The 17810-nt window shown below is 44.5% G+C and overlaps 1 protein-coding gene across 2 annotated transcripts in view; it reads right to left on the reverse strand.

Moving 5' to 3' along the window:
• Positions 1-11097: 11097 nt before the first annotated feature.
• The window catches only part of Slc39a9 (solute carrier family 39 member 9), a 41430-nt gene continuing 34717 nt past the window's right edge, over positions 11098-17810 (reverse strand). Inside the window, exon 7 of one of the 2 annotated variants that reach the window (XM_048415962.3) lies at positions 11098-15029. In XM_048415962.3, the coding sequence (XP_048271919.1) occupies positions 14818-15029 (212 nt within the window). In that variant the 3' untranslated portion in view covers positions 11098-14817. Of the gene's footprint in view, positions 15035-17810 lie in introns of both variants that reach the window. The other variant, XM_048415959.3, reaches the window with a different exon arrangement.

Here is a 17810-nt window from a genome sequence, read left to right on the forward strand (position 1 = left end):
GAAATTTTTCAAGGGGGAAGGGCTGAAAAAGCCCAGGGGCTCCTGGAAAATATTCTGTGATGTAAGAAATGGAGTCTAGGTTTTTTTTAATGGTCGAGGGAAGCCAGTCTTGCTCATTTCATTTGCATGCAGAATATCTGGACAGCCTTCAACTAACAGCTAAGGTTGGGCAGAAAAATTGTAAGAGGCAAGCAGTGAGATGCTTCAGTGGTTCGCTTCCCTTGTCAGACAGCCCAGATGCCGCCAGCTCAGGCATGGGCAAAGCTTTTCTGTTTCCACTGTGTTCTCTGCCCAGGTGCCGGGAGTCTCAGTGCACACTGAGTCCTGGGGAAGACAAACAAGCCAGGGCAGAAGACGAGTAGGTGAGGGATGCCTAAGCATTCTTTTCCTTTCTTCTTTTCTTTATTCCTTCCTTCCTTCCTTCCTTCCTTCCTTTCTTTCCTTGAGATAGGATCTTGATATGTAGCCCAGTGTAGTAGACTATTCATTTCCTGACAGCTCAGACCCGAAAAACCATACAGAAACCATATTAATTACAACACTGTTTGACTGATGTCTCAGGCGTATTTCTAGCTAGCTCTTACATCTTAAATTAACCCATTTCTATTATTTTATATTTACCACGAGCCTTGTGGTTTATTACTTCTTGCTTCTTGGGCAGTTACATGGCATCTGCCTCCTTTGGCAGCTACACGGAGTCTCTCTGACTCCGCCTACTCTCTCTATACATCTCTGCTTGGATTTCCCACCTGGCTTTACACTGCTAAGCCATTGGCCAAAACAGCTTTATTCATCAAACAATAAAGCAACACATATACAGAAGAATATCCCATATCGGCCCAGCTGGCCTCAAATTTGTTATCCTCCTGCCTCCACTTCTGGAGTGCTGGAATTATAGGCATGTACAACATACTTGACCAGCATGACCCAGTCTTAGCATTCAAATGAGATTAGGGTGGGAACTCAGGCTAAAGGTTGCCCCCAACCTCCTGGTTAGGTGTGGCGCTGCTGTCCTTAGTGTACCATTTCCAGTTCACCTAATTTAGCTAATTGTGGCAAGAGGCTAAGGGCAACACTTTAATCTTCATTGCCTCATGAGAAAAATTAAGATGAAAAAGGTTTATCTAACTTTTAATTCAAGTCTGGTGAATCCTCTGTCCCCAGGAATTTATGCACTTCTTCTAGATTTTCCATCTTTTTGGAACACAGATTTTCAAAAATATTCCCTAATAAGCCTGGATGGCATTTGTATCTGTTGGAACGGCACTACGCCCCCACCCCCACGCCTTTCATCTCTCTTTTCTGAGACAATGTCTCACGGTGCAACCCTGACTGGCCTGGAAGTCACTGTGAAGACCAGAATGACCTTGAATTTACAGATGTCCTCCTGCCTCTGTCTTTAGAGTACAGGGGTTAAAGGTATATACCACCATTCCTTGCTCTAATCTTCCTAATATTGGTCTTCTTTTTTTTTCTTATGACTAGTTTTGCTAGGCTTCCTCAGCCTTATTCCCCAGGGAAAGATGAGTGTGTTATCTGCCTGTTCCACAGCCCTGTGACACAGGACAGTCAGACGCGATGGGAGTCAAGTCAAAGCAGAACTTAGTTTATTACTGTGAGTGTCAGCTTATATAGGTTAAGTGACATCGCGTGATGTGGGGGTACCTCCAGTCAATGAGAGACAGCCAAGCCCTCCCTCTGGCTGGAGGGGCATCTACCTAGATTTTGCTGTCTCATCCTCGGTAGCTTTGAGACTCCCTCAAACTCAAGCCAGGCTTTTCTCTATCCTACAGGCCTCGAGGTACAGGCCCTGAGATAATTTTAGCTCAATAGAGTTTGGCTAAAAGCTGTCAATCCTGTTTGTCTTTCCAAAGAACTAACTCTAGGTGTGGGGAGATGGGCCAGTGGTTAAGGGCATTTGTGGCTCTCTTGTAGAGGACAAGGGTTCAATCCCCAGCACCACATGGTGACTCACAACCACAGGTAACTCCAGTTCCGGGGATCCAGTGCCCTCTTGTGACCTTTGTGGGCACCAGGAACACATGTGGTACATATACACACATGCAGATAAAACACTCATACATATAAATAATCTTAAAATTATTTCAAAAGAACGGTTTCACTTTTTGTATCTTCTCAGTCTGTTTCATTACTACCTTCTGGTTTGGCATTTAACTTGTTCTTGTTTGCTAAGACCCCGAGGTGCATTGTTTAGTTTTTTTTATTATTATTATTTTATTTATTATGTATACAATATTCTGTCTGTGTGTATGCCTGCACGCCAGAAGAGGGCATCAGACCCCATTACAGGTGATTGTGAGCCATCATGTGGTTGCTGGGAATTGAACTTGGGACCTTTGGAAGAGCAGGCAATGCTCTTAACCTCTGAGCCATCTCTCCAGTCCTGTTTAGTTGTTTTTGTGTTTTAAGTTATCTACCACTCAGGAGAAACACTTCTGTAATCCTAGTATTCAGGAAGCTGAGGAAGGATGATCACAACTTGGAGATTGGACTGGGCTACTTAATGAGACACTGTCTCAAAAAAAAAAAAAATAGCTGGGCTGGAGAGATGGTTCTGAGGTTAAGAGCACTGGCTGCTTTTCCAGAGGTCTTGAGTTCAATTCCCAGCAACCACGTGGTGGTTCACAACCATGTATAATGAGATCTGGTGCCCTCTTCTGGTGTGTAGGCAAACATGCAGCAAAACACTGTATAAGCAAATCTTTGAAATAATAATAATAAATAAGTTGTGTACTCAAGGTTACATAGCTAGGCTTTCCCTGAAACATGCTGGGCCTGTGCATGCATGTGGAGTGGGGGAAGCTGTCGATCAGACATCTTGATTTGTTCAGAATCTAGACCTTCCCACTGCAGCTCACGGCTTGTGAACTGAAGTGGGAGCCCGGGAAATGCTGAGCCACTTTGAGTGTTCTCCATGTTAGTTATTTCTCAATTGACAAATGACCTAAGGGTTCTTTAAGGGACCATTCTGTGTTCATATGTTTAGTTGGGTGAGTTTTGTGAGCACCGTGTGCAGGCAGGAGCCCTGAGGAGGCCGGAAGAGGGTGTCAGACCCTCTGGAACAGGAGCGTTAATACTCCACTCTGCGTAAACAGCAGCCTCCAGGAAAGAGTTGTGTGAAGGAAACCTGATGGGGTTGCAGCTCTCAGCTCTTAGACACAAGGCCAACTTACATACTCAGGAAAAGACAATAAAACATTCCCTGAAGGGAAATGGAGACAAGGGCTTCCCTAGCATCAGACCCTGACTGGGCTGCGAAAGCTTCCAGAAACATGTTTGAAAGTTGCCCTTCCTACAGTGTCGTCTCCTCAGCTCCCTACCCACTCTATCCCGGAGCCCCACGCTCGGGTGCACAGACCATACCATTTCCACTGTTTCCAGGCATGCTCCAAGTGAAGGACCCAGGAATGATACAACCTGGTTTCTCTGAGCTACCACAGCACCCAGGTACCCCTGTAGGAGCAAGAAGTAGAAGTGGCTAGCTCTGGGCTTCAGGTGAAGCCTGGAGCAGCACCATGTCTCCTTCCGCTAGCACTAATTGCCGGACTCAGGCTACCACCCTGGGTCCCACATAAAGGCTGTGGCCAGTTTCAGATAACCTTGGTACAGTGGATCTTTGCCTGTTACTGTAGTCCACTGCTTGGTTTAGAGTTTCTCTCCGGTGACTGCTGCTCTTCCTGACATGAACTACTTCAGGACAGGGACGGGGTATGTAGTAGGCACAGGACAGGGACGGGGTATGTAGTAGGCACAGGACAGGGACGGGGTATGTAGTAGGCACAGGACAGGGATGGGGTATGTAGTAGGCATTCAGCAAACTGCATTGACGCATCTTTGCCCAGTGGTTTACTGCTTTGTTGGCCAGCCAAATGAAGACCGGTGTCTCAGGCTCATAGCTTCCTCACCTCTAAAATGGAATCTGTGGCGTGTCTGAGAATGATGTGGAAGTCGCCTTTCCACAACAGACTTTGAGATATTAGCTGTGAGAGTCAAGGGTAATCACTGTGCTTCTGAGGGCCTTGTGGTCTCAGCCTTTGCTACTCTCCGCTCCCAGCTTGGACTCTCCCCCACATAGCAGGATCCTCCAGAGCCCAGACTTACCGGTTGGCCCCCATCTGATCTCAAAGTCCAGAGCTGACCACGTGAGTTGGCAATACCCTCTGCTGGTTACCACTGCTTTGACTTTAGCCCCCAACTCCTGACCTTCAGCTGTAATACCTGACACACACACATGCACATGCACGCACATGTACACACACACACACGCATGTACGCACACACATGCACACACACACGCACATGTGTTCCGATGTTCTGTCATCACTCCTGCATCTTTTCTCTGCTCGCCCTTCCTTTGGTCTAGAATGTTGTTCTTCCTTCTTAGTCCTGTTCATACTCGGGTCAAATGACTCCCCTGTAATGCTTTCCCCCATGTCACGCCCTGATAAACTCCTTTTTTGTTGTGCTCCGTTTCTTCTGTGATTGGATTTTCTAATGTCAGGCGGGGTTGCTGTGCAAGGCTTGGCTGCCTCCAGAGTAACCTTGGAGAGATGTGTCCTTGTCTCGTTTTGGTTTCTGTGAAAAAATACTTCGACAAAAAGTAACATAGGAAACTGTTTACATGGCTTATAATTAACTCCAAATTACAATCTATTTTTTGTAAGTCAAGGCAGGAAAGCAAACAGCCAATCACATCACATCCGTGACCAAGAGCAGAGCGTAAAATCGCTAGCTTGCTTAGTGTTCAGCTAGCTTTCTCTACTCACACAGGCCAGAGCCCAGCCCATGGAATGGTACCATCCACCATCATTTAACAGGACAGTCTTCCACAGGCATGCCTACAGTAGGTCAGCCTGCTTTGGGTAATTCCTCCTCAAGACTTCCTCCCAGGCGATCCTAGGTTGTATCAAGTTGACAGTTAAAATTAACCATTGCAGGAGGTAATGTGGGGTACATGCACCAGGGGTCAGGACAAAGCCAGGAAAAGTTGAAAGTAGGGGAGGCAAATTGGAGTATTATACGGGCATGGAAGACTGGCCCCGACTGGGTGATCAGCGTCCCCACCAGCCCTGCAGGAAGGCTTGCCTGCCCAGGGCATCCACCTGAGGCCACTCTGAGGCCCCCATTAGAGATTTCCCTGGCAGGCTCCCTTGCACTAGTCTAGAAGATTAGATTATTCTCATCATCAGCCGGCCTGTTGCTCTAACTGCCCACAAGTGCTCACACCCAGTGACGCCAGGGTAGATGTTTCTGGGGGTAGCTGGAACACCTTGCTGTCCTGCCACTTCCCAGCATGAATATGAGCTTTGGGGGCCCATATTCAGGGCAGCACTCGGGCAGCAGACTTCTCAGAAATGTTTATGCTGCTGCCCCTTAAGGGTGCTAAGAGGATGGAAATACATATATTAATTTAGCTTCTATCCAGGCAGTGGTGGTGCACACCTCCCAGCACTCGGGAGGCAGAGGCAGGTGGATCTCTGTGAGTTCGAGGCCAGGCTGGTCTATAAGAGCTAGTTCCAGGACAGGCTCCAAAGCTACATAAAGAGAAACCCTGTCTTGAAAACACACACACACACACACACACACACACACACACACACACACACACACAAAATTTAGCTTCTAAGAAGATGGGTATTTTATTTGTGTCTTGGTAGATGTGTTGAGTTTGGCTAGTAAAGCTGTAAGCCATTTATTGTTATAATCACATGTTCCTAAAACATCCCTGAGGGAGATCCAGGGAGTTGGTCCCTCATGTAGAACTGAATACAAAATTCAGCAGGCTAGATAGCAATGATTAGATACCAGTGTTAGTTCCAGCTTCACTCAAGCTAAAGGCAAGTTACTTTGAAACCCTCTAGAATTCACATATCAAAAGGGGGCACTATTGCGTGGTTTGGTGGTGCATATTTGCAATCCCAGCAATTTGGGAGGCTAAAGCAGGTGAATCATGAATTCAGGGCCAGCCTGGGCTACACAGTGAGAGGTGTGGGAGAGGGCTTTCCAATACTCAGTACCAAATTAGCTTGGGATGTTGGTGCAAGTCCCAGAAGGTTGATTTCTGATTCTCAAAGTATTGAGTAAATCTGTCTATGGCCAACATTCAGAATAATCCCCTAAACACACCCAATCTTGTAAGACAAAGGCTGCAACAGAAAAGAATTAAAGAAGTCATGCTTCTGCCCCTCCCTTTTATCCTGAGTCCGGAAGACCCAGCTAAACCACAGGCTGGAGAGATGGCTCAGTGGTCAAGAACACTTGCTGCTCTTTCAGAGGACCTGGGTTTGATTCCCAGCACTGACATGACTTACAAACATCCCTAACTTTGGCTTTAGTGGATCCCAAACCCTCTTTGGTCCTCTGAGGGTATCAGATAAGCACACTGTGCACATATAAGCATGCAGACAAAATACTCACACACATAAAATAAAATAAAATAAAATAAAATAAAATAGTGTATACACACGCACACACACACACACGTTTTGATGAGAATGGTAGCAGTCTATGCACAGAGGAGGGCGGTGGGCAGGGTCACTCTTAGGACATGCCTTTTTTTAAAGCCTAGGAGCAAAGAGAACAGGAACATTGGGGAAAGGCCAGAGGCAGGGTTGAGTCTGCCAGGGTGAAGCAGGACTCTGCTCGGAGTGTGGAACAAGGGGGACTTTAGTCCCTGGACAGTAATTCAGGGAGATAGGAATGCAGGCACGGGAAGGGGAACAGTCTCCCAATCACTAGAATGAAGAGACCCAGAACTCCCCAGCTACTCCATCCATGTATCACCCATACGGCGACCAGGCAGGGCCGCACCTGGCAAGGGATACTGATATGACCCACTTATCTCTAAAATTTTTTATTCCTCTGAACCCTCTCTCCCCTTGGCAGGGTCTCAAGTAGTCAAGGCTGACCTTAAACTCCAGATCTTCCTAAGAAATAACACAAAGGAAGGACTGCTAGCTACTTGGCTAGCGTCCTTCACTCCCCCAAAAGTGAGGCAGGGTACAATGCTAACTCCCAATCTTCAGAGTCCACTTCTCTAAGAGGTGCCAGGGACCACAAGGAGTGTGTCTTCTTTGCTGGTTTTCTCTCTTTTTAAATTTTTATTATTTATTTAATTTTTTAAAGCTGGCTTTCTTAATAAAGAGATGCTTTCTAGAGTCTGGAGCACTTGGGATTCACACAGGACTCTGCAGGGCACAGCAGCACTACCTTCAAGACTATGCTGCCATATGAAGCAATCTGCATTACAGTTAAAGAAATTATCTGAGCCGGGTGCACACCTTTAATCCTAGCACTTGGGAGGCAGAAGCAGGCAGATCTCTGGGTTTGAAGCTAGCCTGGTCTATAAAGCGAGTTCCAGGACATGTAGTGCTACATAGAGAAACCCTGTCATGGGCATGGGGAGATCTGAACTCCGAGATCTAAGCACAGGCAACAGCTTTTGGAACAGGCCTCCAATACCTCATGAAATAATAGTAGGAACCGTTAAACAGGATTGCGCCAAATAAAAAAAAAAGTTTCTGAAAGCAAAAGAAACAATTATCAGAATAAAGAGACAGCCTACAGATGGAAGAAAATCTCATCGGCTATTCAGCTGCTGGAGGATACTATGTCTATTATATATAAAAAGCTAAAAAAGGTATCCAAAGATCAAACAATGTAACCAATGAATGAGCAAATGAACGGAACATCTTAAAAGACTCAAAAATTGACAACAAATGCATGAAAAAATATTTGACATGAAAAACTGATTTTGTCTAAACACCAAGATTTCACCTGAGCCAGAGATGTCTATCATCCGGAAAAACAGCAAATTCTAACAAGGATGGGCCAAAGGGAAGCCTTAAATCCTCTCAGTGGGAATACAAATTAGCTAGGCCACCGTATCAGTCAGTATGGGGGATATAGTGTGATTGTGTCACTCCTGGGCATGCACCAAAGGAATTAAACTCAGCAATACTGAATGCACATCTACGCTTACTGAGGTGATCGTAGCACGAACTCTAATTGGTCTTAATAATAAAAACCCAGAGTCAGATATAAAGGTTAATGCTGAAGATCAGAGAAGCTGAGCACCAGCCTCTACAGAGTTCTTTTATCTCTACCAATGCTCAGACCGAAGGGCTGGTCCTGTCCTCAGACTGCATCTCCAGACTCCATTTGTCTCCACCAAACCTCAGACTGCACTGAGTTCCTCTCTCCACCCAGCCATATCACTCCTGTCTCCAGCTTCCTACTGTTGGGATTAAAGGCATGGGATCCCAAGTGCTGGGATCACGTTTGTGTGAGCTGTTTTTCTTTCAGACAGATTCAATCTTATATAGACTATGGTAGCCTTGAACTAACAGAGATCACTTTGCCTCTGTCTTCTGAGTCCTGAGATTAAAGGTTTGTGCTACCATTCCATGGCCTCTAGTGACTTAGCTCCGCACTCTGATCTTCAGGCAAGCTTTATTTGTTAAAACATAAACAAAATATCACTATAGGCAATCGTTAGAAGAACCAAGTTATGGAATTAGCTTAGCTACTCATCAACAGATAAATGGTTAAAGAAAACGTGCATGCATATTAACAGGAGGAGAGGGCTGTGTGTTGTCCTGGCCACCTGGCTATCTTACACCCGAAATAATCACACAGAAACCGCATTCATTTAAACACTGCCTGGTCCATTAGCTCTAGCTTCTTATTGGCTAATTCTTACATCTTAATTTAATCCATTTCTATTAATCTGTGTATCGCCACATGACTGTGGCTTACCAGCAAGATTCTAACCAGCGTCCATCTCAGGCAGGAGAACCATGACATCTGCCACTCTGCCCTTCTTCCCAGCATTCAGTTCTGTCTGCTCCGCCTACCTAAGTTCTGTCCTATCAACTAGGCCAAGGCAGTTGTTTTATTCATTACCCAATGAAAGCAACACACAAACAGAAGGAACTCCTATACCATGCATACACAGTGGAATATTATTTGGTCCTAAGGAACAAAATTACGACCTTTGCAGGAAACAGGTGGAACTGGAGATCACTGTGCTATGTGCAATAAGCCACACAACAAATACTACATCTCTCAGCTCTTATCTCAATTTTAAAAAGATCACCCACCTCACTCCCAGACCCCGCCTTTATTCCCCAAAGGAGGCAGACCTCTGAATTCAAGGCTGACCTGGTCTACACAGTGAGTTTCAGATGAATTCTGACTACATAGTGAGACCCTATCAAAAGAATAAAAATAACAACAAAGAAACCATGAAAGTAGAAAGCAGATGGTTTGGGAAGGAGCCAGCAGAAAAGGGAGAGGAGGGAAAACACAAGGCAATAAGGGCATTAATATGATTAAAGTGCACCACATATCTGTAGGCAAATGTCATAATGAAATCCACATTTTGTACAATTATATGCATGATATATATTATAAATGATATATATATATATATATATATATATTAAATATATGATTTATTGAGCTGGGGGGTCTCATGCAAACCAGGCTATCCTTGAACTATGCAGTGAAGAATGACCCAGAACTTCTGACCCTCCTGCCTCTACCTTCTGAGTGCTAGGATCATAGGCACCAGTCACCATCCCTGCTGCATGCAGTATTGGAAACTGAACATGCAGGGTCTCTTGCATACTAGACAAGCATTCTACCAACTGAGCTACATCCTTGGAGCCTGTCGTTTTTGTTGCTTGATTGGTTTTGTTGAGACAGGGTCTCACGTAGTAGTAGGAGAGGGAGCGGGCTGCATTAACTTGCTAGCTTAACCCCCGAAATAACCACATGAAAATTGTATTAATTAAACACTGCCTGGCCCATTAGTTCTAGCCTCTCTAACTCTCACATCTTGATTTAACTCATTTTTAATAATCTGTATTGCCACTTGACTGTGGCTTACCAGGATGAGTCTAATCAGTGTCCATCTCAGGCAAGAGAAGCATGGCGTCTGCCACATTGCCTTCTTCCCAGCATTCTGTTCCATCTACTCCGCCCACCTAAGGGCTCCCCTATCAAAAGGCCAAGGCAGTTTTCTTTATTCAACCAATGAAAGCATTCCTGGCAGCCTAACTGCTTCTGCCTCTACAGTGCTAAGCCAACAGGCATGAGCATGTCATTAATAAATACAATAAATAAACATGTTATTAATAAGTACAATTTAAAAAAAGAACTCCATGTGCCAGTGAGATGGATCAGTGGGTAAAGGTGCTTGTCAAGCAAGCCTGGCAGCCCAAGACCGAACCAACCCAGAAGAAGAAACTCATGAAAGTTGTTCTCTGTCCTCCACACTGAGGCATGTCTGCGCCTGACCTCCCCCTACCCCATGCCTAATTCAAATGTCAGCACTTCCATTTAAGTATCTCTCTCCAGACACAACTGATCATAGCATTTATATGCTCACACAACACCCTTAACCTTTGGAAGGGGCAGATAATGATCTACTTGCCTGTTTCTCTTTTGGAAAAGCTACTTTTATAAATTAATATCTGCTAATGAGCAGCAAGGGAGGAGATGGTTACCACTGGATTTCTTTTGGAGCAGTGGCATTCTGGGTTCCTCATTTCCTCTTTCTTCCTCTGTCTAAACCGTACCTTTCTTCTGTCCTTTACAACCTACCATTACCTCAAAATATTTATTTTATTATTTATTTATTTATTTATTTTTGGTTTTTCGAGACAGGGTTCCTCAGTGGCTTTGGAGCCTGTCCTGGAACTAGCTCTTGTAGACCAGGCTGGCCTCGAACTCACAGAGATCCGCCTGCCTCTGCCTCCTGAGTGCTGGGATTAAAGGCGTGCACCGCCACCGCCGGGCTGTATTTACATTTTTATTTTGTTTTTATGGGAGTGGGGCACACATACCACAGTACACATGTGAAGATCATAGGTCACTCCTAGGAGTTGGCTCTCTCCTTCCACCATGTGGGTCTCAGGGATTGAACTTAGGGCATTGGGCTTGGCAGTAGGTGTCTTTACCAGCTGAGGCATCCTGACTACCCACCTGTTTGATTGTTCAAATCTGCATTAGGCCTGGTTGTCAAACACAAATATTGCCAATGTATAAATAAAGAACCATTCACATAAGATGTGCACTAATAAAAATTTAATATCATAAAACAAATCAAAAACAGCAATTTTTAAACCATTCACAATTAAAGTGGAAAGAGACAAAATTATAAGGCAGCCATCCATGGAATGAGTTTATGTGTACAAAGGATCCAGAAAAGGGAACATTTGAAATCACTGTTCAGGCCACCAAACTAGGAGAACCGTGATGTTACCACACCATCAGACTCCCAGCTTACAGGAAGACATCACCAGACAAAGAGCAGACGAAGCCAGTCTGTGTTCAGCAGCTGTGTTGGACTGAGCATATCTAAAGCAGTACTACGTGGTCGTCCAGTCCTTTCCCTCCAGCCACACACCTGCAGGGCTCCCGAGCTGAACTGCAATTTCTCGAGTACGAAAAGGTTGTTGTACCTCCACCAGTGCTCTTCAGGGGCAAGGCCCATGTGTACTGGGCAGAAACCTGCTGCTGCAAGCCTCTCTTGTAGAACGGCTGCCAAGACTGCGGCCCTGGGATGCAACAGTCTGGGGCTCTGGCCCAAAGGCAGGAGCAACTTAGAGGTTTGTGCTGTTGGCATACAGTTCCCATGATCATAACTTCACTACCATGAGTTTCAGGGCTTAACACACTCTGTCACTGGTATGTCCCTCCTAGTTCTAACCCTTGAAAAAGAGAACCAGTCTGGGACAGACTGTTTTGTGTGTGTTTTTTTAAAAATATCTTTTTCCCCTTTCTACAAGAAATGGCACCTTTTCTTTTCTCTAATAATCCAAAAACCCCAGAGCAGGCCAACCTGGCTGTCTTTAATTGAGAAATTTGGAGACTAGTGTGGAATGGGGAGACACACTGCCTCAGTACTGTTCCAACTGCTGGTATTCCAGGCCAGAATGTCTGCCTGTAAGACACACGCTGGCAACAGTGCAGACAGAAAAGCAGAATCAAACAGGAACACCGCTGCTCTGCTGACACCGAGACTGACAACACCGGGGACCCAGTGAGGGGAGTGGATCAATGTTTTCAACTTAGAGTTGCCTTTTAGGAGCATGCTTGGGATCTGAAGTACATCCATGTCTCCCAGAGAAAGGGGCTCCAATTGTAATTAAGACTGCTTTGGTTATGAGGAAGGATGGCCCGTGTTTTTTATGTAGTACTTCTTTGGTAGCCCATAACTCCACGGGTTAATCATGGCAGCAGTCGAAGCATCACCAATGTGTTCAAATGTGTTATCACATTAAGGCATCCACACCTCCGGAGGGAGTTTTGAGGAGGAGGAAAATGACAGAAACACGTTGGAAAGTGAACATCACGGTGGCCTCTCCGAGGGCACTGCCTGCCCATGAGCAACCTCTCCCTCCTTAGGCAGAGGCTTTTGCCCTGCGGCATGGTTCCTGCTGCCTAACATGCATTTTAGCCCTATTAAGAATCTATGGCTATTTCAGCCTGCTGACCAGGGAAGGGATGAGCAGTTCCCAGGCCGCAGCTCAGGGCCTGCACAGGGCCCCAGCTTTGGAAGGCTCATTACCACTGAGGCCTGGGGTGGGGGTGGGGGGCAAATTTAGCAATTTGATGGTTCAGTCCTTGCCAGAGTCCAAGGCCCAACCCAGCAAAATGTTCTAGCCAAGCTTAGAAGCAAGATGGCAAGGCACTGCTGAGTGAAAAGGCTCTGGCCAGCAACAATCCCCGACTACTGCATGTAGTAAGATGATGACAGAGGTGACTTCGACTCAAACCAAACCAGACACAGAAATTGACTATTTACTTGACACAGTAAAGTTTCTAGAAAGAATCACAACAACTGTACTTTGGAAGGACTCAACGAGCCCAGATCTTTCCCGAGTCAGCTGTTTGTGCCTCATCAGGAGTCACCAACTCCCACACTGCATGTCTTCTCTTCACCTCACATGGGCTGCAATGGCTACCAGCCTCCAAACAAAACCGTACTTCTGCTAACTTTCTTCACTGTGGCCAGCAGAGGGCTTGCGAGTTTAATTCCACAGCTGATGACCAAGTGACAGTTTAGGAGAGAAAAGGGAAACCACAGGCATGCTTGCAGTGTCATAAAAATACAAAAGACTGGAGCCACTGCGCTGAAGAAACTAGTCTTGGCTCTCTCTTTATGTAAAGTGTTTTCACATGATACAGAAAATATAAATTAATACAGTATTATACACTTATCTGACAAAACAGGGTTTAGGCAGATTTTGGCAAACATGGAAAAATCACCTTGGTTTGTTGAATACTTTCTCTGTCTCAACTGCTTAAATTATCAAAGTATTAGTGATATGTCAACTCACACTCGAGGAGGTGACATTTTTAAGGGCTTGATAAAGTGGTATTTGCCACCAAGGTAACTCATTTGAAGGAAATGAAGAATAGGGACAGTGCTGGCTGTCTTCATCATCATGGTTCAGAAGTGGCTGTCCTGACATCAGCAGGAGCGGTGAGCAGCACACAGGTGGGGGCAGGAAAGAGCACAGCACGGGGAGAGCGGACACTGACATGATTGCAAGGAGCTCGAGGCCAGCAGCGGACACTCCCTTCTGACGCTCCTGCTGCTCCTGCACAGGAGCTGAGCAGAGGACAAGGCCTCGGCCAGAGGGACTGCCAGCTGCTGAAAGAAATAACAGCAGTTCTCAGCCTGTGGGTTGTGACCCCCACAGGGGTTGCATATCAGATATCTACATTACAATTCACAGCAGTAGCAAAATTATGGTTATGAAGTAGCAATGAAAATAATTTTATGGTTGGGGGTCACCTCAACATGGGGAACTGTATAAAGGGTCATAGTGTTAGGAAGGTTGAGAAGCACTGACTTAGCAAAAAAGGACAACATACTTTGTAATAGTGTTACTTTATAAAAGGCTACTACAAAGATGTCAGTTACTAGTCAAATTCCTGGAAAATTTAACATCCCTTAATTTCACTGTGATCACGCTGTTGTTGAAGGAAAGCTGTGCCTGAACAGATGCTGGCTCCTCGGGAAGAATGTGCTGCAGACAGGCAACTTGCAAAGGGTACTTCAGGAAAATGCTGTAAGATATCAGACCCTCTTCAAAAGCCAGCCCCACCTTCATTGCTCTGCTGGCAGGGCAGGCTCTGTTTAAGGAGGCACGTGCAAAGGAGATGCTCAAGACTCTAGACATCTCCTGTCGTTGAACATCTCTCTCAGGTACAAGTCAGCTTGTGTCTCCTGCCCTTATTTTCCTTACTCTAACCTCAAATTAATTGCCATCACCTTTAGCATCTAAGAGGGTGAGTGTTGCCACCTTCTCTCAAGGCGTGTGGCACAGATGCTAAAGCACCAGTCAGAGACGGTGAGAACCATGTTAAAAACCAATGGAGAAAGTGGTAGAGCCTCTAAACTAAGGGAAAAAACTTTAGCTTAATTACAGAACACTGTATTTTCATAATTACTATTTCATTGTATGAAGTTCTCCACTTTTCTTTAAAACTAAATTCCATCTTCCCTGAGAATAGGGTTAAGAGAAACATCAAAACTCAATATGTCAAAGTCCCTTTAAAAGACAACACAAAGTCTCTGTCTGATTACAATGTTCCTGCAGCACGCTGTCCCACTTCTCCATGATTGACTCTCATCTCCCTCGGACTCTAGGAATACGGGTGGAGATGGGCAAGGTGAGACGAGACACTGAGGAAGTGAGGAGCGTCCCACGCTTGCTCTTCTTCCTGGATGGCAATGGCCGTGGACTGAGGCTGGACCTGAACGTTAATGCTGGTGTCCTATTGATAGGATGAGTGGAATGAGGCACCCCAGAACCAGGGCGGCCACCTCGAGGCGGCTGAGGCCTCTCCCTCCAGTGGAGTCAGCTTTGTGGCTGTGCCCCATTCCACCCACTTCAGGGAGGACGTGAACGGTGGCAACATAAAGAAATGTCCCGGCAGAGAACAGCATGGCCACTCCAGTGGCATTGACCTCTGAAAGGGCTTCTTTGCTGCTCTGTGAATTAGAAGAGAGAACGAGGAAAAAAGTCACATCAAAGTTGGACAGGAAGATGCCCCAACTAAATCTGAGTATTTACTTATTCCTGGTGCTGCTCGGTACATGAAGGCATCTTGAGATAGGAAATTCAAGGGGAGGTCTCAAATAAAAGACTGAGAACACCAGTGACAATATGCAATCACAGTTTTAAAATTTATTTGAAATTCATAATTTTCATTATACAGATACTGTGACTTGAGAAAATAATGAAATAAAAAAATCAAACTAATTAATATCTTGCTTGTGTTTTTGCAGGAAGAACATTTAAAATTTACTCTTACCATTGTGAAATGAAAACTACATCAATAACAGCTGCTTTTCAAAACCACTTTCAAGTGCTGGTTAGGAGGTTTCACTTATGTCTGAGATGAATCTCAGAATTTTAGGCATAATTCATTAGTTCTAACATTTAATAAGTATCCTCTGTGTACCAGGTCAGGTGCTTTGGACACAGACTAATCAAGATGCAACAGAGGCAGGTGGATCTCTGGGTTTGAGGCAAACCTTGTCTACATTAAGAATTCTAGGACAGTTAGGGCTACACAGAGAGACACTGTCTCAAAAACAAAAACAAAACACAACAGAAGTACGCAGTAGCTGCCGTCACATTTAAAATGTATCTTATTCATTTGTAGCAGGCTTTCTAGAACCAGCAGTCCCCAAATCATGACATGGAGACTTATTATTAATTATGAATGCTCAGCTTTATCTTATGCTTGTACCACTAGCTCCTACAACTTAAATTTAACCTGTTTCTCGTCATCTACATTTTGCTTTGGGGCTTTTTACTTTTCCTTTAATCTGTATGTCCTGTTCCTGCTGCTTCTGTGGCTGGCTGGCTGCTACCTGGCTGGCCTGGGGCATTTCCCTCTTTTCTCCCTTGTTCTCTCTTCTCTCCTAAACTAGATTCCTCCTCCTACTTAATCTCTCTGCCTACCAGTCCTGTCTATCCCTCTGCTGCCTAGCTATTGGCCATTCAGTTTTTTATTAGATAAATCAGGTTCCTTAGGTAGGCAAGCTAAAACAAAAGAAACACATCTTTACATAGTTAAACAAATGCAGAATAAATAAATGCAACATCTTTGCCTAGTTAAAGTACTACTCCACAACATTCACTAATCTGGGTTTTGTTGTTTTTGATTATTTAAGACAAGGTCTCATAATATAACCTGGGCTAGGCTTGAACTCTGAACTCTCCCGCCTCAGTCTCCCAAGTGCTGGGATTACAGAAATGTGCCACCATACCTGTCATCGTTTGCTAATCTTTATACAGCTAGTCAGTCTTTTCTATTAAAAAGAGTAGATCTGTGAGCCCAGGCCATTGGTTAAAACTTCACACCTTGTCCCAGACACAGCATGTACCGACTGCCATGCTTCCTGTGGAAGGTTCTGAAGCACAGCAGTCAGTGAAAAGATACCTCGTATTTGAGAAGAAACTATCAGGGCTGCAGAGGTGGCTCAGTGGCAGAGTGTTTGCCTAGCATGCGAAAAGGCCCTGGGCTTAATCCTCAGTATCAAGAGAAGTGTGTGTGTGTGTGTGTGTGTGTGTGTGTGTGTGTGTGTGTGTTATAACCTACAAAGAACTATCTATTGCTTTTAAGTCTCTCTGGGTGAATGGGACGGCCCTGTGTAAGAACTCATTTGTTAGACTCAAGATCAACGACCAACACACCCTGGTTAACAGAATCTAACCACTCATTAACCATTCATTTTCCATACATACTTCTCAAATCTTTTCCTTTTCTTCCCTTTTAATTTTTTTTTAAATGAGAAAAGAACAGAAAAAGAGGGAGAAAGAGAAAGATGTATGGGGTTATAGATTAGTGGGAGAGTGCTTGCTCAGCACACGTGAGGCCCTGGGCTTACTACCACCAACCAGTCAACCAACAGAAAACCCGAAGAGTCAACATGCCTTTTAACACATTTATTGTTTTATATAATGATGACTCAAAGACCTTCTGGGGAGGAATGAAGAAAAGCAGTTCCTTCCAACCAGTTCTCGTTAATTTGGTTCCAAGGTTTTCCTCCTAGATTCCTCCTAGATTTACTGACGTTTAAGTAAAATAGGAAGAGTTGTGGCTATGGACAAAATTATAAGGCTTGGAGATGGAGTATGTGGAGTCTAAGCTAAAAATTGAAGTTATATTCAGGGATAAAGAACCAAAAGAATTGGTTCCAGCTGCCTACAGCCATATTAGTTCCAGCTCTACTCTACTGTAGGCCACTGAATGGCTTGTCTTGCATGCTTCCTGTGCCTGCCTGTTGGATGGTTCTGACTTAGTATTTATCTGCCAAATAAAATAAGCATGGCCAGTTAATTGATACTGTTTTAAATACTGAAATTCTACTATATATTTATGCAAAAGTTCTTAGAACAGATAAAATTTTCAATTTATATGAATAAAATATTAAATTCATAAAAAGGACTAATTCGGAATTAAGACATTTATCTTATATAGAGCTTTACTCTCAACTTTTATCTTAGTTTGAGAAAATACTATACATGAAAAATTCAACCTGTAATACCCTACCTGGTTTGCTGAACCTTTTGATACTGTCTGTGACATAATGCTGTCATCTACAACATTTATACAACTGAGATACCAATAAACAAAATTAGATAAAATAAAAACAAAAATTACAAAATTACATCATGTTTCAGTAAGTTATGGTTTTGTGATGGGTCACAGTCGTAGCTCTCAGTCCCATTAGCTCATGGGCTGCAGGCTTAACA

Source organism: Myodes glareolus, chromosome 11 (genome assembly GCF_982192425.1).
Source record: "Myodes glareolus chromosome 11, mMyoGla1.1, whole genome shotgun sequence".
Classification (NCBI taxonomy): Eukaryota; Metazoa; Chordata; class Mammalia; order Rodentia; family Cricetidae; genus Myodes; species Myodes glareolus.